Raw genomic sequence first — 22,488 nt, forward strand, 5'->3', positions numbered from 1 at the left:
AGAATCAAATTTTTTTCTTTTTTGTCTAATTTCGAATTATCCAAAACATTCGGAAAACCAAAATCTAATTAAACAAGAAATTTTAATATTAAATTATCTAAAAAATTAGTATACACCGCTGGTGTATACTAATACTATAAAACAGCAGTTCTTAACCTGGGCTCTGTGGCCACTCAAGGAAAATGAAAACTGAATTATGAAAAAATATATAATTATATAAAATAATTATCTAAACTTTTAAATAATAAAAATAAATAGTAAATGAAATACTCCTAGAGGGCTCCATGAGTCAAAAAAGGTTGAGAACGACTGCTATGAAGCATTGTGCCATCTGCATGTTTAGATCTCGGCAAAAAAATTATTTCAAAAGTTTGTGCTGTATTGATAAGTAAAGAATGGTGGGTCATCTGAAGGGTGTGTTTTTTGCTATGACAAATGTGGACGTATCTTTTTCATGCATCCTAATTTTATTAGGTTTTTTATCAGAAATGAGCAAGTAGCTTATGAAATTTGCTGTTTCTAGTGTGTTTTTGCTCCTGATAAATTTGGCCCCAATTTAATGATTTCACAAATAAAATTGTTTCTTCGAATTCATTAAATCAGGATTTGACTATGCTCAGTTTTCTCGGCTAAGGAGACCGTTTGTTCTTTATCACGGTAGGAGAGAAGCAAAAGTAACAAAAATTCAAGTGTTCAATATGTTGTCCTGCATTTTCTAATGGGATATTAAAATATGTCCAACAGCATTCCCCCATCAGGGTCAGATTTTTCATGGACTCTAAAATTTGTTTTTAAATCCAGCAAAGTTAGGAAATCACATTGGACTGGCCAACCTCCTCTGCAGATATTTGTCAGCTTTACTCCTTATAGATTAGATCTATTTAGGATGTTGGTCACATGATGCCCTGCAATAAATCAAAGTGAAAATTCGTTGCCAGAGCTATTGAAACTTTCCAGGTTGTTATATTGTGATCAAATCTATTACTGCTGCAGACATCATTGAGGTTGTATTGTCTCCTTGCCCACCAAATTACTGGGGAGCACTTGCATCTGGAGTAATGTTTGCCGTAGTTGTGGACAGAAAGTTTGCTATGAAAAGGACTCCATCACTCACAAAGCTTTAATAACTCTACGCCTCAGCTTTGAAAGTGCCTTCATTCACAGCTACCTTGGGTTAAGTGGAACTCAATGCATGCTGATTCTTGTACAGTGATTCTATCACAAACTAGTCTTGATGTAGAAATATATGTAGCTGATGTCAGATTTAAAAAAATTTCCTTGTCTTGCTTTCTGAACAACTTTAATTTCCATATGTATATAAAAAGGCAATATACAGAGTGATCATGATAATCATTATGGTAATAAAATCTAAGTAATAAAACACCGGCACCAAAGTATCTCAAGAGATTCTAAACACAACCTATGAATATCACAGTAAACGTTAATGACATCAAGTCATTACAAAGAAACCAAATTTGATTGTGACAAAAAAAATTAGGGAGTCAACTTGTGTATTATGATATATACATGTCATTCCTAATTATTACTACTAGCACTGCGAGATTTTTGCGCAGCAACAAACTCTGGATAGTCAATGAATCCGTCTCTGTTCCTATCATCCACATCCAGGATGGGGTCAATGAGCATAGACAATTCAGAATCCGAGAAAATCTTTGTCGTTCCATCAGCTGGAGCTGCTTCTTGCTTCGTTGCCTTGCTTTCTTCAACTAAACATAAAAAATAGAAATGCATATATTATAAGTGCAAAGAGATGGCAGTGTGTAGAAATTTAGAAGAGGGCGTATACAAATTTGGTTCATGCATCCTGTAAGATGCATTCTTTCCTAGTTCCAAGAAGAAACCCCACCGCATATGATCGAGCACCCTTGAAAACCAGTTTCACTACTATGATGTACGTAGTAGTAAAACTGGTACAGATAAAGCATTTTACTGTATTGATATGCAGGTTGTTGAATAAGATGACGAGGCATACATGAAGTTGCGTCCATGAATGAGGGGGCCATATAACAAATTTTCTGACTTTGGAGATTTTTCCCCTGCAGGTTATACACCAGAAATTACTGTACTTTTTCGCGGCCATCTACCTGCATTCAAAGGCTATACGGCGTGAATTTGCTTCCTTCTTACAAGATTGCAAATACATTTTTTTTGGAACGTTCAAATTGTAAAAATCTTCCGAGATCATTCGGAAGGAAGACTGAATCTGTAAAAACTCTGAATTGAATATCCACAGTTTAGTCATCTAGCCGCTATGTGTTTGGCACCATTTCAGATTGCGAAAATCAATGATGAATCGGTCTTAAAGGGCCAGGCCACCAAAGCCACTCATGGCGCCCTTCTATAGAGAATTTATAGCATAAAAATACGAGAAAAAAAAACATAGTATTTGCCCCGGGTCTCAGGGATGTAGCCCCACCCTTGTGGGGGGCACAAGAATTTCTTCCATAGAAATTTTAGGTCATGAACTCCCAAAAAGAATTTTAAAAATATAATTTTTGATGATCTCGGAAAAGAAAGCATGTGCGCCCACGTTGTCCTCAGATTTTGCAACCAATGATTGTGTAGTGATAATCAGCTAAATACGATTATTTAAGGTTTGCCAACTTTGAGTTAGCTATCCCTTTGAAGAAGAAACTGTTGCCATGACGATCACGTGACCTACAACACTAATATATATGTTACTGCCAAAGCCTGTACCCATGAGTTTTAGCCGAAGTCTGAATTGCAGAAATGATTCTGACTTTGGCCGACCATTTCATGAAGTGACCCGGTAGGAGCCAAATCAATTTCTTTTTATCGGCAACATGAGATAAGTTTATATATAGCAGCTGTATTGGATTAACTCCATGTGACGAGAGAAAAAAATATACAAATAATTATATAAACACGTAGTTTTTCTGCAAAATTTTGAAGGGGGGAAAAATTTATTACTGCATCGTAACTACGGCTTGATGTGTTGCCATAACTAACAGACATAATTATCACGAAAAAAATACGCAACTTCACGATCCCAAATCGTGTTCTTTGTTATCGGACTTTGGCTAGTTCACGAAGTGGCCAGTGATAACGTCCGAAATTCTGACATTGGCCAGTTCAATATCTATAAGTGTGAGAAACAAATGAAAGATTTTGAAAAAAAAAGTTGAACGAGAGATAAGCGGTTGGATATTGAGACAGATGAAGACCAACAGTTAAAAATGAAGTGAATGGACTTATTTTGTATAGAGTGTCTATGTATGGGGGGGGGGGGGAGGTCCCTAAGTTTCACAGGCATAGGAGAGAACAGGGAGGATATATGTCTGGAAGCGCAGGTGACAGGTGGAGTTTTTAGAGACATTTACGAAAAATATAATCAACATGAAGATTCCAGTGGAGATCATAATGCCCAGGTATTTATAATGGGAAACCTCAGAGATGAAAGAATTGTTTATCGAATAAGGGAAATCGTGGGGAATTCTTTTATGGTAAACTTTTATATAAAATGTGCCCAATTTAATTACAGTAGAATATTGATTATCCAAACACATTGGGACCGAAGGGTGTTCGAGAAAGGATTGGAAAATTTTGAAACTACTTTGATAACGGAAAGGAATAAATTGAAATTCAGCAACAAAAATCGTGAAATAATTAAATTTAACAGACTTATTCTGAAAAGTAAATGAAAAAAGCAGTGTATCACAAAGAAAAAATTGTAAAACAAATAAACACGCGCATGATAAATAACGTCGCCAAATCACTCAAAAAAATGAATCTATCTTTAATTGCTTCAGCTTGCTCATATGACATTTTGCAGTCCATCCCGTTTTAGTTTCAAAAAGAAAAAAAATTGAAGCGGGTCAGCGCTAGGCTGCAATTCTAACCACACAAGACATTTTGTGAAATGCTGTTCCGCCTCTGTGCGTTATTACATCTGCCATTGGTTCATTTCATCACTTTGACAGTCATCCTGATCAACTTGATTGTTCACTTTAATAATTATTTCTCCGTCATCCAGAAAAATAATATCCCGGTTCGTTACTATCAATTTCCAACCAGATACACATCCTCTTCATGACAGGACTGTAAAACAGGGAGTTCCTCAAGTATATCCAAGCATTCTTTCAAATCTGGAAGATTTTGATCGTCTTCAGGGTGTTAAAAACCATGAAAATACACGGCATAACTACCTAAAAAACTTCGTGTGACTAGTCAATCTGCTGTTTTCAAACTAGCTGCAAAATTTTCTATTTTATTGTAATTTTTTTTAAATTACTGATGGTTGCCACACCTACTTCGTATTCAGCTGCAAGTTTCCACCATCACCTACTTTCAATCTTTTCACAATTTCCACTTCTTTTTTTTTTATGTTTAAAACAATGCGTTTTTGTTTTTTGCCATTCTGCACTTGAGAAAGACGAAAAGTGTTGAAACTACTAAAGCTAAAAAAAATATTGAAAAATATATATGACATGAATGTCGCTCTCCACTTGTTAATACAAGATATACAGAAGACTAGTCTTCTGTATATCTTGTATTAACAAGTGGAGAGCGACATTCATGTCATATATATAGCCATCTGGTGGCTCGTCGCCCATGAGCTATTAGCTGATCGGTTTCACCGTCCATTGCACGGTTCCGTTCGGCATATATACGTTCTAGCGAAGGAAAATCTCTATCTCCTCTGTAGCTTAGTGGTCAGAGCACTCGTACGGCAATCGAGGGACCCGGGTTCGACTCCCGGTTGAGGCAGAAATGAGTTTTTTCATTCCTTAAAAAATTAACATCTAAAATAATAAATATCTTCACAACATCCAGTCTTCTGTATATCTTGTATGAAAAATATCTGTTTTTAAGCAAGCTAGGAAAGATATCCCCCCCCCCCCCGACAAAACCGTGATAACTGTTTTGTTGGCAAAAAGACCCTCGCTTCCCTTTCATTAAGTCACAGGATTAAGATGAATTCGTAAACAAGGGAAAAAGATGACAGCTAAATCTGCTCCTATTCATGTGTTTATGTGTTTGTTTGCCAACACTAAGTCCATTTCGGAGCAGCAAAATTCAGGATTCGGAGCAGTTTTGGAGCAGCAAATTCAGGATTCGGAGCAGTTTTGGAGCAGCAAATTCAGGATTCGGAGCAGTTTTGGAGCAGCAACTCAGGATTCGGAGCAATTTTGGAGCAGCAAAATATGGGATTCGGAGCAGATATTTATAAATTGGAGCAGTGAAATTAACAAGAATATTTTCGTTAACCCTCAACCCTTTTCAACATAAAACTGCACTGTCTTTTGTTATCAAACATCTTTTCATCAGCTTGATTTTTGTTTTTGGTGTTTTAGGCTTTTGACACCTTGTTTGAAAGAGCGGCTGTCATAAAATTTTTTGCACCCATCTATTTAAGATGATTTTTACTTACTGGGGCACTATTTGCTGCCTTGAACAGCAGCACTTCAAATGCGCTAAAAAAATTTGATGTTTCTAATACTTTTATACTTGGAAAGAAATTGTTGCAAAACAGTTACAGCACTCATTATCTGGCGAGATTGGCGATTTAACGCTCGTTATTTGGCAATATTGACGATTTAACACTCGTTATTCGGCAACATTGGTGATTTAACACTCGTTATTTTGCAATATTGGCGATTTAACACTCGTTATTCGGCAACATTGGCGATATTCGGCAAAGTTTCTAAATTAACATTCGTAATTCGGCGGACATGCACTTTTTACTTCCGGAATGAAATTTTTTTTCACGAAACATCGGGATTTAACGCAATGACAATCGACTACTACAGTAATTTCTGCTGCTTCCAGTGACGACTTTTTTTTTAAACGGAAACACTCAAATTTGCACTTTAAAGCTGAAAGGCATTGCAAACCATCTTCAGTTCCACGATCACGGACAATATCGGGGTTTCGCGATGGAAAGCCTGATCAGGGGCGATAGTTTACGTATAGTGGAATAAAACACGCTCTTCTTGTAAAGAAATGTTTCGTGGCTAGCAGGAACAAAAATTTTTTGGCGTCCTTTCCAAAATTCCAGGAATACTGAAGCAAAATTCGCTATTTGGCACAGAAAAATGCAAAAATATGCTATTGGAGCAGGATGGCGCAAGATATTAGTTTCGGCGCAGAGTTCCCACCCCTGCAATAGTTTATAACAACATACACTGCACCCCGGATCCGCCATTGTTTACATCTATAGCTCACAGGTACGATACGTACAATTGTTTTGAAGTGAATAATTGTACAATAGAACAAAGCTATCGAGTTGGGAGGATTCAAGTTCCAAGAAAATAGCAGCTGTGTTCATCATCATTGACCATAGAAAACTTCATAAGCGACCGAGATGTTCATAAAATTGATGTTCGGATAAATGAGCTTTCACTGTATGTTTGTTTCAGATTTATTGCATGTGTTAAATTCTTAGTGTTAATGACTCTGCTATATAATTTCTATGGCGGAGCCGCACAGGCCTAGTTTTTATTTATTCATCAGTTACTGATTTATTTTTATTATTCAAGAGTATTTATAACTATTTTTTTTCCAAATTTATTGGTTTTTTTTAAAAATTTTTCTTGAGCAGCCGCGGAGTGCCTGGGAGTTCACGCAAAAACCCTAGGACAGCACTACATAGGTGATCCATAAATGTGTCGCTAGCTGCTTGAGTGATGAACCGCTTAAAAGCTCTCTAACAGTTTCACAGGTTCCTCAAGTGACCTGTAAATATACCGCGGGTTACATAAGTGATCTGGCAATATATCGCAGGCCACTTGAATGATTTGTAAATGTGCTGCAGGCAGAGTTAAATTTAATGGCCAGTGCATGTGCTGGGGTTCCAACGTCTGAAGGACCCCTCCCAAATCCCAACTGTATACTTTTCCTAATTTAAGGGGCCCAATATTTTCTTCTGTGTTCGGGGCCTCGACCTGAAAATTTTACCCACCTGGACCCAGGCTTTAATCAGCTTCTGGCTGCTGTGGTGGTCGAGTGGTCAAAGTGATGGACTCGCACCACAGGGACCAGGGTTTGAGCCCCCACCCAGTGGTGGTCGGCTGAAGTTGGTTTTCTGTGGTTCCCAACTTCAAGGTGAAAATACGAGAGCTGACCTCCCCATTAAAAAGTCTCGCCACAGAGAGCAACAAGCCTGCAAACAGTACAAATATTCAGTAATTACACTTCACTTCTGAAATATAGATGGCAGCACTGAAAAATCAGACAACACTAGATATGCACTCAGACTGTTAGGTACACACACTTCTGGCACAACTCACTGTGCAGTAAATTGCCCATAAATGGCAATAGACCCGAGTTGTGCTCTTTTTGTTAAAAACCTCTGGCTGCAACCCACTTAGGTGCTCTGAAATTATGTTGCGGCTGCTCAATGTGATTTTAGTATGCCAAGTCCTTTAAGTGATCTGGAAGTGTCTGGCCACAGACAGCTTAGGTGCTCTAGAATTATGCATTGGATCACAAGTGATTTGTGAATATGCCCTTAAGTAACACCTTGAAACCTGTAAAAGATGTAAGGCAGACACACCTGGTCTTATCTGTCCAGTAAGTGATCTGGAAATATGCTGTAGTAATGTGGGACTACACGAGTCCCTTCAGTCATCTGTAAATGTACCACTTGGTTCATTTTTACAAAATTAGGTTAGAGTCCCTGGCCCCCACACAAGGACTGGCTGACAGGGCCCAGGACGATTCTCACCATCTCTTTGCTTTCTCGCGCTATAAATTAACTATAGAAGGGCCTGAAAGTCTGACAGGGGCCCCACAGAAGATCCCAGCCTGGGAGCCTTGCTCCACGATGTGGGGGCCATGGTTGCAAGGGCCACATCAGATGAATTCGAGGGCCATTCGAGGTTGAGCGTGTATGTTCTACTGTATAGATTCAGAAGATAAAGGAGAGGTTATCTTACTATGCCAATGGAGAACAGACTGAATCAGCTCGCAACCATCAAGCTTATTATTGTTGTCATTATCGTGCATCTTAAAATAATGGAACTGGAGTTCTTCGTCTGTCATTTTGCTGAAATCTGGCTCGTTAACCACGCCTTGCAAGTGCTCTTTAATATGCCTGAAAGAGGAAAAAAAATTCCATGACATTATCTTTCGTCACTTGCCATCTGTGGAGAAGCAACAAAACTTTTATTGGTACTTACTCTTTATCCTCAACATGCGATTTATCCCTGATGAAGTTTTGTTGCTGGCCCTGGGCGGGTTGTCCCGAATGAATCTGTTGCTGTGGTACGCCATGACCACCCATGTGGCCATTGACAGTAACAACCACAAATGAGGTATTAAGCAGAATGACTGCGAGTATGTTGCTGTTGAGGAAAGTCGAAATAATAAATTTACATCAACCAATGAAAAACTGTGAAAAATATATTTACAGAAAATAACTGAATTGTATGAAAGCAGGGTTTGACAAATCTCAGGTTGCCATGACGACTAAATATTTCGATTGTACAGAAATGATTAACACAAATGCAATCACAGCGTAGAAAGCATTTTATTGATAAAAACGGAATATTACATTAATACTTGCCATTCAAGCACAAATGGATCCAGAGGGTGGGTGATTGCCCCTCCCAAGAGCCAAAAAATAAGAGAAAATTTGTCCGATAAAAAAAAGGCATAATTCAACGAATCTGTATCTGTCTCAGCATTATTCGCAGCTAATGATCTCTCAAATCGAACCAGAATATGTCTGCCTCCACTTCATTTGTATCTGGAGATATTGCCTCGGCATTATTTGCATTTATTTGATGGTGTCTGCCTCGGCTCCATTTGTAGCTGAAAATATTTGCCTAGGCTATACTGGCAGCTTAAGATGACTGCCTCTGCTCATGTGTAGATCTGAGAGGTGGGGGAAGAGAAGGGACAATCGCCCCTTCCAAAAGTGAAAAATCAGGAGAAAAATTTCATTTGCTCCATAAAATATGGGAGGATTCCCAAACCTAAACAATGAATCACCCCTTCCAACACATCACCCTAGATTCACGCTCGCCATTTGGATGGGAGTTTTCTAATGGCTGTGGCGATCCGTTTCATGGATGTATTAGTTCACTACCATTACAGCAATTTCCATTACGTTGCAGTCATTGAACTCACACTCGTCCTTCATTTTGTTGAAGGTATAATCCGAGGGATCAAATGTTATGCTCCTGCGTGGGTGGGGAATCCCCCCACCCAGTGTCAAAGGTGGAGTCGACTAATCTAATGTATATATGAATTGACATCATCATCATCGTGCTCCTCCGGCAATAATGACCGTGCCCCCCCCCCCAGACTTCGAAGTCTATTTCCGCCTATGTGCTCCTGATAACCATAATCAATCTTGATGCAGCGTCCACATATTTGGGTGCCCTTTCCTGTTCGCCGTTGAACTTAGCTAACCAGCTGAACATAGTTCACCTCTGTTTTCGCTACAACCGGCAAAAAAGATCCACAAGAAAGATTTGGAGCCTATTTGGCTGCATCTTCTTGGCTTTTCGCTTGGACCCCCAGCAGAGCTTACCTGTGATTGTCGACATACACCAGTTATGGTCCAAATGTATAAGAATATGACCAAATATACATAGACATTCACCATTTAGTGCATGGTGAACATCGACATTCTACAATTCTGGTCTTTGACAGTGACATATATGTACACACTGTATATATATTTATTTATTTTCCCTACAAACTACATCCCACATAAATGCACGTAAATATTTATTGGAATAACAAATATACATAATTTCTTCCTATCAAATGTCTTCCTATTTTTGTATGCACTGAAACCGCGTTGCTGCAACACTTCTTGCATATTGTCACTGCAGCTGCCCTTAATTTTGGGGTGATTGCTGACTTATATATATACGAAAATAGCCAGCGAGCTGGCCGATATCCATTTAGAGCGATTTGTTTGTTGCTTGTTTCTGAGAATATGCAGACATGGCAAGCCACAAAGAAAGGGGTTGCAATTGTGTTGATAGCCATATGTCCTTTCAGAATTTTTTTCTCCCAATATTTTCAGCGTTATTCCCAGAGGGTAATTATAACACATTATAAGCATTTCGAGAGTATGGATCTGCCGATAAGAGACACAAATACAGCAAGTTCTTTTGATCATTTTCTGTGAAATTTTCTTTCATTGTGCTATGCTTGCTGGCTCTTGGTTGGTCTGATTTTGCCTAACCCAAAAAAATCCAGGCATAAAAACCCACCAAAAATTACACCTTAAACTGCACTTACTGGTAAACATTATGCTTTCTAATAGTTTTATTGCATTCTCATACTCTATCTAAAGAGAAATGCATTGATAAATCTATGTATTCAATGCTATTTAGATCACTAGTATTAGAATGCTATTGGTCTCGGCCACTTCGTTGGGTATTTTGCCTGTTGTGGCGTTGTATTTGTAAATCTATATGCGCTGTAATGTCTGTTAAGACTACATAAAATAGCTATGGTTGGTGAAAAACTATGTCTTATAATTCTTATAGACGTTTCCCGCTTAAAACGTCGTTTAGTTGAGATTTTTGAAAAACGTTATAAGCGGCATCCACTGTATACAATTTCTAGTGTGTTTTCTAAAGCCAGTTGACCCCCCCCCCCCCAAAAAAAAAAAAAAATAACGAGGATCTCTGTCCCCTCAAGTATGTGGCTTACACTTGCAGGAAAGATGAATCTAAAACATTGGAGTTCCTGGTGAACAAAGTGTTAAATAAATACACTTATCTAAAACTAGAATTAGTGTGTAGCCATTGAGAACTAAAACTTCGTGGGGAATGAATAAAATGAAGCCACGAATTAAGAAAGAAAAGGAATGAAACGTACAGAAATTTAAATGAAATTGATGACAACATCGTGGATATGAAGAATGAACTAATTAAAACTGATGCTACACGTTCACATAAAGATACACGTGGTAACTTGTAAGTTCGATGATGTGTTTTACAACGCTCCGAGGTATTCTTCAGTTTTTGGCTGCGCTGTCGTTCAGATTGCTTTCGCGTGACCATATTTTATGAAGAGGAAGGAAGGGACATAGCTTGCCAAAAGGGGGAGGGCAAATACTAAATCATCTTATAGTTCATATGGCATAGGGTGACCATACGTCCCGTATTTCCCGGGACAGTCCCGGTATTTTCTCTTTTTTTGGCCGTCCCGACTTTTTGGCAAAAGTGTCCCGGTTTTTCCCGTATTTCACACGAAGCCTACTTGAATTTTTATTCTTTATTAAAGTCGAAGATTGAAATTATTTTTCAACTCAAATTATTTTATGATAGTTACAACTACATATGGGATATTAATCTCCCACATTTGCCTTGGTAAACGTTTTTTTCCGCGGAATACATTTTAATCTACTGCAATTTGCAGTAATGCATCATTTCCCGCCATTGTGATTTTTCCGTAATTTCAACAATATTTGGCAACTTTGTTTGGTTTTGGCGTCGTTTTTGGCGATATTCGGCGAAGTCCCGTATTTGGAATCCCGATGTCCCGTATTTCTCTCGAGGAAATATGGTCAGCCTAATATGGCAGGAAAATTAAAGGTTATTACAAATCGCAGTGATTGAAATTTATTTTATGAAAAAACCATTGACCATGACGAACGTGAGATGAATGTTTTATTAACTATAATATTAATTATTAATGAGTTATTTATAAAATAACGGGACTGTTCACGATTCAATTCATGAGACTTTTTGGATCACGTGATATTTTGAGGGACATACAAGATAATCAATATGGCGACTTCCTGTGCGATTCACGAAAGAAACAAATGTAAATTATGGAAACAGAAATGAATCGTTTTTTCTTCTTTTTTATGGGAGCTAGAAATTTCGATTTTTTTTTAACTTCAAGTTATTGATCTGAATGTTTTTGCTTCAAAAAATGCTTAATTAAAGCCGCGGTTCTTCGATGCAATTTATATGGCCCATAATTAATTTAAAACATGATGCAATTGGATAATATAAGACAATACGGAGACATTAGTTCTCATTTTCCCGCTTGAGAAGATATAAACAAAATTTTGAAATCAATGTTATTGCATGAATATCCACCTTAAAAGTGGGTCTGACTCAGAGCCGTCATTTCAACTTTTTCCGAGGTGGGAGGAGCAAATCACATGTACTCAATGTATGTATATATATATTTGTGTGTGTGTGTGTATATACACACTAAAAATGGTATATATATATACCATTTTTAGTGTATTTTCAAAAAGCCGGGGGGACAACGGCCCCCCTGCCCCCCCCTAAATGACGGGCCTGGTCTGGATCATTATTTTACATTCAATTTTCTAAGCTTCGTATCTCTAAGCGAACTCAATATTTCGAAAACCAAAGATTCAATTCAATTTTTAAAATTATTGATGTGGCGGAAAACACCACTAAATTTTCTCATTTCTACGCTAAAATCGGCAATTTTAACATTGATCTCTATGGGGATAATCCACTGTATGTCCCTCAGGAGTGATGCTGATGATGATTATTCGAAAAGCGATTTCACGATTTCAGTGAAAAATACAAATTCTAATAAACTTGAAAATACGGCAATGTCCCGTAAAAGATAGGTCACCTGTCCATATTTCCACGCCAAACAGTCGATAAATTCTGTCAAAATTGCCAATTTTGACAAAAACTATCCAAAATACAGTGAAACCTTTACGAAACTGAACGTTAAAAGAGTGAAATAATATTCTGTTTTGGACAGGTCTCCGTTTAATGAAGGTGCACACATTTACTTAAAAGCATTAACCCCTTCACGTACAAGCTGTTGGTGATAAATTTCAATGATCTATATATTAGTCGTATAGCCAGAGGGTCGCAATAAGACGTCTGAAGGAATTACGCACTTGACTAATTTTAGTAACCCCATCCCCCATTGGCATGTTTCAGTGACTTTTTATATTTAAAGGCTAATATAATGTTTATTTTATAATGACTTTCTTCACGCTTAGATTTTTTTTGGCGAGACAATATCAGGTACTGCCAATTCTCTCCTGGGTGACCACGCTCACCGTAATTCCCATCTATCTATTCATTGGAGCTATCAATTGGGGGGAAAAAGACATAAGAAACGTCAAATGAAATTTTATATTCCAGAAGTAGGAAGAATATGATGCGAATATTTCTATATGCACACATTTAATTTATTTAAAAGGTCCCCCCCCCCTCCCTCTTTCTAGTTTTGCAAAATTTTTGACGACATCTTCAAAACCAACGTAACACATCTGCTTTTACTTTTAGTAGAGATGAAACATCAAACCTTTCTATTGTTCTGCAAATTTTTGTTTCAATGTTCGACATAATTCTGGCTTCAAAATTACAAAGTTACGTTTCTGTAGCTTTTTGATTAAAACTTTGCTTGATTCAATATTTTTCGTAATCAAGAATTCTAATGAATTTTACATCTTACTTGTTCGAATCGAGCAAACCAAAAAAACGCAAATCAATTACTACCACTATTTTTGAACTTATCAAAATGTACGTGTTAGAATTTTTCCTTTCATATTTTCCAAAACGACTGACTTTTTATTTTTACCTTTTGTTTCAGTCTTTTAAAACCATTCGAAAATATTTTCTCCCTGTGGCCGCTTTTCAGAATTTTCCGAACCGGCTTCAAGAGGAACCACTGAACCATAGCTACAATATTTTCTACCAGTGCAGTAGTCGGTATTACGAGGTGAACGCTTAGAGGAGAAATTTTATTTCTCCTCGATGGGTAAACGGGACCGTGACTAACTCAGATTATCCGAGAAATAATAGAAAACAACTTTCACGGAGGAGGTGGGGGAACTACGTATATATTTTATGGTAAACGTACCGTATATATATATTATGTACTAAAAAATTAAGAAAACACAAAGTCCACCGCAGGGCGACCGGTCTGGTTGAAACCATGGACGGAGATACGAGTGGGGGACAATGCCCCCCACCCCAGCATCAAAGGTGAAGGGAAAGGGAGACAACAAGGCATTCATGAGTCGCAAAAACTTCAATTACTCGACCTTTTCACCTCAACTCGAGCTCCAGATGTTCATTTCTCTACAGTCATTTCTCTACATTGAATCTATTATATATTAGTATTTAGCTATTTATAAGAATCTATTTATAAGCATGTGGCCTCTAAAATTGATCGTGGTATCATAGGAATTCTTAGATTTCCGAACAGAGGACAATATATCCCGATCCGTAGAAGTATCATATATATATACTTTATATACACACACACACAGCAGCTAACCATTTTTAAATCGACCGATGCTGGCATTTCTGGTTGCTGCGGAAAACAAAAAGTTAGTCAGAAAAGAGTATTTACAAGTCTTGCTAGTAGTTAACTATGTTTCACACAAAAAAAATATCATTATTTAAAAGAGTATCCCAACTATGATTGTCGAAAGAACCAATTCCCGCGACATTCCAAGAAATTTTGTCATCAGTTTCACTACACATAAAACAAAAACTATCTAGGAACAGTTTGTTGAATCGTAGTCGAAAATTACCGTTTTCTCCTAAGAGTGATTATATACATAAATATCGGTGCCTTTCAGTTTCTTTGCGTTTGCCAGTATTGCCATGGAGTCGTTATAGTCGTCGAGCAGTTTACAAATTATTGGGCGGTGGCCGTCGGTTTTTTTTTTACCCAAGCGGTGCACTCTCTCGATTTTGATATGTGTCAGTCCCAGTTTGACTTTGCACAGATCGACGATGACTGATCATAGATCTTCGGGTATTCAGAAGCCGATTCGTTCAAGCCGTTGAAAATCAAGTTGTGTCTTCTAGATCGGTTATCTAGATCATCTACTTTGCTCGGCAGCTCAGCGATAGTTTTCTGCCTTACTCTTAAACTCCTTGAGATTGGAAATGAGGGTTTGATCGGAGCAAACACATTCTCCCTCAGCAACACGGGGTTTTTTCTAGTTGATCGACTCGCGATTCCAATACGAAATAGCAGTCCTCCACATTTTGTAACCAAGCAGTAAAATGATCTAATCTAGCGAGATTTTATTCAAAAGGGACTTGGTCTCGGCCTCAACCAGATACCGAAGAGCGACTCGCATATCAGTCACCCCTAAATTTGGCAGGTCCTAGTTCACGAATATGTTCTTGCCGTGTTCCGACTTGATTTCCTACACTGTCCTAAGTCCAACGATACTGGAGAGAGAGTTTTTCTCTTACTGCTATTTGTGTTTGATAATCCCTCAGCCATGATATGCCAATAAACTTAGAATTCTCCCAATTCAGATGTAGAGTGAAGAGAAGTGAAATATAAATAAAACTGAGTAAAAGAAAAAAAAATATCCAAACACATTAAAATAGGCTTAACATGAGAGAAAAAAAAAATTACGCGTTTTTACTCAACGATGCGGTGTTGCCAGTCCGATCATGAGAACAAAATTTCACATAAGTGAAGGTTCGGAATCCATATCAAAAATGAAGATCGATTTACAGTTGGCTTCTCAGCTACAAAGGAGAAGGAGGGGAGAATTGTGGAAGAAAGACAGAGAATAGGAATGAATGAGGATATCAGCTTTCATATGAGAGTGCATGAAATAGCGCTAAGCGATTTGAAATTGGCAGAGTTGCGACAGTTATCCAGTAGCCGTTGTTAGCCGCGCTAACAAAGCGCACTAAAGGGCTCTCACTAAAACTTCAGTATGCACTTTGTTAGAAGTTTTAGTGCGAGCCCATCATTCTAAGAACGAATGCAGATTTTTTCACAGATCCACAAAAGTGGTTGTCTATGCTCACAAATAGTAATGAAGGCTTGAGAACGAAAGTGGCTTTCCAGATATGCAAACGAGAATGGAGGCCCGAGAAAAGTATAACTGTGCAGAGTAGAATGAGAGTTGCGAAAGAAGAACGTTTTATTGAGGCTCGGCTTCCTAATTTTTGAATTCGTTGCATTTCATTGGTTCTCGTGGGGCTCGGTACGTTTTCCAATTTCCAAACTCCTTTCTCTCATTGGTTCTCGCGGGGGTTTGTTTCTTTTAAATTTGAGCGGACGTTCTGCAACTTTTTTAAAGTAGTTGGCTTCAGTACAAGTTCGATTTCGGACCCCTGCCGCAGCATTGGGAATGCCGGGAAGGGGGGTCCAAAGGGTCTGGGCCGACCTTCATTGCACTGGCTACTTCATCAGCAACGAAATCCAGAGTCATACTTGTTTCAGTTCTCGTTAGATGCGCCAGAGTTGTCCGAGCGCACATGCGTTGCCCATATTCGTGGCAGTACCGCGTTTTCGTTTTGGGTTCAGGTCCAGCGTTTTTGGTGTCATTTTCTTTGTCATTTTGTGTTCCAAGCATTCGTGAACAATTTCTCTTATTTTGGTTGCACTTTGTACTCATATATCACGACATTTTGAAAAAATCCAGAAATGTTTACACTTTTTAAATTTACAACCTTGTATTGAAATTTAGTCTTGTGTCTAAGATACAAACTCAAACCTCAAATAATCAGTTATAGCGCATATATTCTTCAAAACACTCGATTCATTAGGATTGAATAAGTAGTTTGAGTTATGATCCCTTTATAGACACGTGTTCAATCCGAAAACTCGAAAATCATTGATCCACTTTTCGCGTGCACAGTTCCTGACGCTAGGCTGCCACAAATATGACACTGGTACTATAGCTGGCTGAAAGTAAATATTTTTTTACGTAAAAAAATTTACAGTTAAAAAAACGCAACTAAATTTTAAGAAATTTTGTTAGTTTTTTTTATACCTCGCAACAGATATTTTATTAAATTATTTTTAAAACGTACATTCGCACAAGTATTTCATTTAATAAAATATAAAATTAGTAGTTTCACATAAAAGGTACACTCACAAGTAAAATAAGGTAGTTCAGTTACATTTTCACTACATGAAGACGAATGTTTGTTCATTAAAACCTAAATCAATTCCATTTGCTCATCTTCTTGTAGTTGGTTATTTTTATTTAAGCAGCCGTTATACATGTGCATAAATGCGAAACATTGGACAGGATAAGTCCGTGTTCACGCAACCACATCTTTTGCAATACATGGTGTTTCACTATCACAGGAGCATTTAGTTAACCTCAAGACATCACTTGGAGAAATTCAGAAAAACTGTTGTTTTGGTATTAGCCAAATTGTTCAGAATCTATGACAGGAAGTGTCCCCAAAGCATTCTGTCAGATGATGGTTTGAAGTTGTGCTCTTTTTAAATTCTGCAGAAGAGCTTCATGAGTGGCTAGCACTGAACAGTCTTGGAGGCTGCGAAGAGGTGAGATTATTTCTTCCCATTTCAGTGGAAAAAGCTCTATCTCGTGTTTCTGAAAGTGTCAAACATTTCGGATGACCGTAGCAGATGGTAATAGAAATTAACGCTTGCTTTTTCATTGCCCACCAATGAAAGGGAACGGCCCATTTTAAATTTTTACTCTTTTGCCTTTCCCTACACCAAAAACGCAAGCTGTGATATCATATCCACTCAGGTCAGAGCATGTCCGGCCAAGATATCTGGTATGATGTCAGTGTGTTTTTGGACAGAGGATTTAGTATCAATCAACGACCTTCCTCGGATAGGCGATTCCATGTACATCGAGGTGGTTATATCTTCCTCTAAATAGTGGTAGAGAAGCAATAAGAAACATCAGTCATCAGAAACTACAGTCGCCTGCCTGCCTCCTTTTTCCGTGTTCCTAGTTTACATGGTTGTTGAACAATTATAACATCTGCCTCTTCATGCAGTGTTGCTAAATCTTGCCATTTTAAAACATTTAAATCGGATATTTCATTTGGGATTTCATCCTGCTCTGTAACCACTAGCTCGATAATTCCATTGTAAGGTTCTAGATATTCCTTATTTTGTACAACGTTGCTGCAGATAAGATTTATCAATTGTTTATTTTCTTTGACTAAGTGCGATTTTTTTTTTTGTATGGAAGTGGGGATAGCAATGACAGCTGGACAACTATACTACCTTCTGCTTCTCTCTTTTGTCTTGCAACATCTTTGGTGCTGAAAGTATAATACCGATCAAAAATTAAGTATACATCACCTAACTGCAGTTTGGTTATGAATGCAGATTTGAAGCAAGAGATGCAGTGACTCAGCAGGGCCGCAACTAGGGGGGAGAGCAGGCGGGTCTGGTGTCCCGAGCGCTGAACCAGAAGGGGGCGCCAAATTCACCCTTTAACTGTTTCTCCTACATCAAGGGGTGTCAAAATGCCGGTTTGCCCCGGATTACAAAGTATCTAGTTGCGGCCCTGACTTACAGTACTTTTATCAGGCCAAGGAATAACACATAGTAAGGCTGATCCATCAATTACAAAAAAGACGATCTGATGTCACTGTTCGGCATCGGCAGAATATATCTTCCTTCAGCAATGTGTGTTGTCTTCAATTTTGACTTTTTTTACATATCCTCATTTCACCAGAATCGACAAAGCTGTTGGAACTGGAGATAACTCATGAGACAGAACTTGCTCAACATTTATATCACGAGAACTTGCTTGCAGACCAATTACACGAGAGTAATAGCACAAACTTTGATCGTTAAAATGAGACCAGGATGGCAGCACTATGTCTATTTTTGATAGAGTTATTGAAGTTTGAAATTACTTCGAAGAAAACTGTGCTCATGTGGTCGCGATTACTTCACACCTGCATCGATATAAAGACTTGATATTGGATATAATGGATCATAATTCCAACTTCGAAACTAGTTACGGGGGAAGAATGTCAAAAAAGTGCAAGGGAACAAAGTGCTAGAGTACATGGGAAGAGTACAAGGGAGCACATGAAATTACTTCAACCGATTCGAAGTCGTGGCAATATATCGACTAATAGTCACTGTTAGACTTGCGCAGCGCCGTCTTAACGCATGGGCCTACCCGGGCACGACCCGGGGTCCCGAGAGAAGAGGGGGGGGGGCCTCACAAAAATGAGATCCGGTTGAAATTGTCTATAATTTACCAGGTTGGGCCTCAGAAAACCCACCTGGCCCGGGAGCCCATGATGCTCTTAAACTGCTCCGGACTTGCCCCAACAATTTGAGTACTGAACTTGAAATGTAAGCCCAATACTTCTAAGAATCAGAACGAAAGTGGCAATCCAGGCCCACAAAAAAAAGTGACAGTCCTTAAAATAAGCTTGTGACGTTCCAAAACCACAAACTGGAGTTCAGGCTTTGCCACAAATTATTGGTTACTGTGGGGTTTCGGTTCTTCAGAAATTTAAGGTATATTCCTTCACATTTAGTCTTGACAACTAAGAAGGGGGATGGGGAGAAGAGACAGGGAATTAGAATGGATGATGATACGAACTTCGAAGATAGTTACGGGGGCAGAATGTTACTGAAGAGGAGGGCAAGAAAGCACATGAAATTGCGCTAAGCGATTTGAAGTTGATGTGGCAGTAAACAAATGGCAGACTTGCGCTAACAACGTACGAAGTGAAGTGTAATCCCAACGCTTCAAAGATTTAGATCGAAAGTTTCCGTCCAGAGAGCGAAACTGCTAGCTCAGGCCAACGAAAGTGCTTGTTTAGATGCGCAAATAAAAACAATGGTAGTTGTGCTAGCTCAAAGTCGCAAACAAACTAGTGAAACGCTGTGGCGCCAAATTATTGGTTTCCGTGGGGTTTCGTTTCTTTGAATTGAAACGACTATGCTTTGCATTTGTTTCAGGAAGCCCCGCGTGAATCAGAAAAATGTTTTGAGCAAATAACACCCATAATGGCAACGCTTGATTATGGCAATTTTTATTTCGGATAAGCCCCACTAGAATCAAAATAAATAATAAATAGCCCACTGCTGCTAAATTCTATTTCGGTTATTATGGGGCTTCGTATCATCGAGTTTTAAGATGTTTCGAAAAAATAAAAGGTTACTGTGTTGCTCAGTATTTATACTGTTGCTCAGTCAATTTATACTACATGGCAATGAATATATCAAGATTAGCATACACTGAATCTTCTCAATAGATTTCCAAATCTTTTTCTCATTGGTTCACGTGGGGTTCGCTTCTTATAAAATTTGAGCGGAAGTTCTGCAACTTTTTTAAAGTAGATGTCGGCCCCGGTGCAAGTTCAATTTCGGGCCCCCGCCGCAGTATTGGGAATGACGGTGGGTTCGGGTCTAGTGCCCGGGGCATGAAACCCGTCTGCTCCCCCCTAGTTGCGGCCCTGCATCCAGGCCCACAAAAAAGGAAGTGACAGTCCTTAAAATTAGCTTGCGACGTTCCAAAACCACAAACTGGAGTTCTAACTCTGCCGCAAATTATTGGTTATCGTGGGGTTTCGGTTCTTTAAATGTGAAGGAATATACCTCAAATTTCTGAAGTCTCGACAACTAAGAAGGGGATGGGGGGGGGGAAGAGACAGGGAATTAGAATGGATAATGATACGAACTTCGAAGCTAGTTACGGGGGCATAATGTTACTGAAGAGGATGGCAAGAAAGCACATGAAATTGCGCTAAGCGATTTGAAGTTGATGTGACAGTAAACAAATGGCAGACTTGCGCTAACAAAGTGCGTAGTGAAGTGTAATCCCAACGCTTCAAAGATTTAGATCGAAAGTTGCGCCTAGAGAGCGAAAGTGCTTGTTTTGGCATGCAAATAAAAACAATGGTAGTTGTGCGGGTCAAAGATATTTGTTTCAGGAAGCCCCACGTGAATCGGAAAAATGTTTTGATTAACTAATAATACACACCTCCATAATATCCGCTTGACTATTACCGAAAATTTTTGAGAGAACTTTTATTTCGGATAAGCCTCACTTGAATCTAAATACTAAATCTAAATACACTGTTGCTAAATTCTATTTCGGTTCGGTTCCCATGGGGCTTCGCATCATCGAGTTTCAAGATATAAGTGTGTTTCGAAAAAATAAAAGGTTACCGGTTGCTCATCAATTTATTTAACCATTGGTTTACCGGCCGGGTCATTTTGACCCATTTCGAACTTCATGAGTGAAATTATAGAAACCGTTTAGATTTTTTTTTTCTGTCAGTTGTACTAATTCATTCAACGGGATGAGTACATATCGAAATTCGTCTTCTTGAAAGCCTTCTAGTTTTTAAGTTCTCTATGTGGTTGGTATACGATACGGGTCAATTTGATGCATTTGTAAAATAAGCATTAATGCCAAGAAATTGACTGTTTATGCGCTACGTATTTGTGTTGAAAGACCCTGATGCAGAAAAGATAAGCATCGGAAAAACAAGGACGAAAGGCTTGCCAAATCGGATATTGTAACAAACAAAACCAACATCACCTGTACAGAATGTAAAAAGACTGAAAAAAAAATGTAAAAAAATGTAAGCGAAATTATGTACACCTGTAAAACATGCGTGGAATAAACGTAATATAACGTTAAATATTATAAATTTTATGTACACCTATCTCAGTTTCATTTATAATATTACGTTTATATAGAGTATATACAGTGTAGTACATTTTTCAAGTTTTTTCAAAGAAGGTGATTTTGTCCATTTGTCCATGATTCAAATTGACCCGTGTCGGTAGAGATAGGTCAAGGACGACATTTCAATTTTTCCGGGGGGGGGGAAGCGAAGAACATGTACTCAATGTATATATATACCATTTTTTGTGTATTTTCAAAAGCCGGGGGGGGGGCCCAGAGCAGTGGTTTTCAACGTTTGAAAGCCCGTGGCCCGGTTTCATCTATTTTTGTAAGTGGAAAGGCCCGGTCAAACACATGATTAACGGAACATGAATGGAGGAAAAGGAAACGACAGATCAGTCGCGGCCCGGTATGAATGATGTTACGGCCCAGTACCGGGCCGCAGCCCGGTGGTTGAGAAACACTGGCCTAGAGAAATTACACTTCCTAAGAAATTCTTAATCATCTCTCTAATGAAGGATGCATGCATTTCATTCTAAACTAAAAACCGAAAATTTTGTTTTGCTTGAATAAAGCTTGGATGTTAAAGTATTCGTAGTCAGAGTTCGTAATGAAGTCGACCAGACCACGGGAACGGTGATCGAGGTAGATGAGATTCACGTGATCAAGGAATTATATTATGGGAAAGTAGCAATCTCTCTCTCCTAGCGTTCCAGGCAGTAGCATCGGAGAGCCGCGGTTGAAAGTCCTATCCTGATTTCTGCCGGAATTTTTTCTCGGGAATAACCACTGAATATAATGGTGTTGGGTCCAGACGCAAATCCCCTATCCATGAAGTGGGGGGGGGGGACATTTAAAGTGTTGGCTTGAAGCTTTCTAAAATTCCAGGGGATCTATTACGCTGATGTCGTTATGCCAGCGCTTCAAACGTGTTTGGGGTTTGCGTTGCGCATTGTGGGATAGATTTACGTCATCATCGCTAAATGTTAATTTTTTCACATCGTTGCTAGCGACTTTCGTTATCGTCATCGCTACGTGAAACGTTAGCTAACGAGAACCGGAGACCACTCGTTAAGCTCGTGTTACGGAAATAAACATGGCCGCTAGAGTACATTTTTCGATGAAAGTGAGAGCAACGGAGACAAATTAGTTAGAAT

The 22,488-nt window shown here is 38.6% G+C and overlaps 1 protein-coding gene across 1 annotated transcript; it reads right to left on the reverse strand.

Moving 5' to 3' along the window:
• Positions 1-1,285: 1,285 nt before the first annotated feature.
• On the reverse strand, positions 1,286-10,949 carry LOC149088298 (multiple coagulation factor deficiency protein 2 homolog). The gene is made up of 4 exons (XM_089246607.1): positions 10,828-10,949; positions 8,163-8,327; positions 7,920-8,077; positions 1,286-1,727 (listed from the first exon to the last, which is right to left on the reverse strand). The coding sequence occupies exons 1-4, from the start codon at positions 10,854-10,856 to the stop codon at positions 1,537-1,539; spliced, it is 543 nt and encodes a 180-aa protein (XP_089102733.1). The 5' UTR covers positions 10,857-10,949; the 3' UTR covers positions 1,286-1,536.
• Between the last annotated feature and the right edge of the window lie 11,539 nt (positions 10,950-22,488).

This window comes from Pholcus phalangioides, unplaced genomic scaffold (genome assembly GCF_987345545.1).
Source record: "Pholcus phalangioides strain wild (caught in Gottingen) unplaced genomic scaffold, Ppha-v1.0 ptg000003l_1, whole genome shotgun sequence".
Classification (NCBI taxonomy): Eukaryota; Metazoa; Arthropoda; class Arachnida; order Araneae; family Pholcidae; genus Pholcus; species Pholcus phalangioides.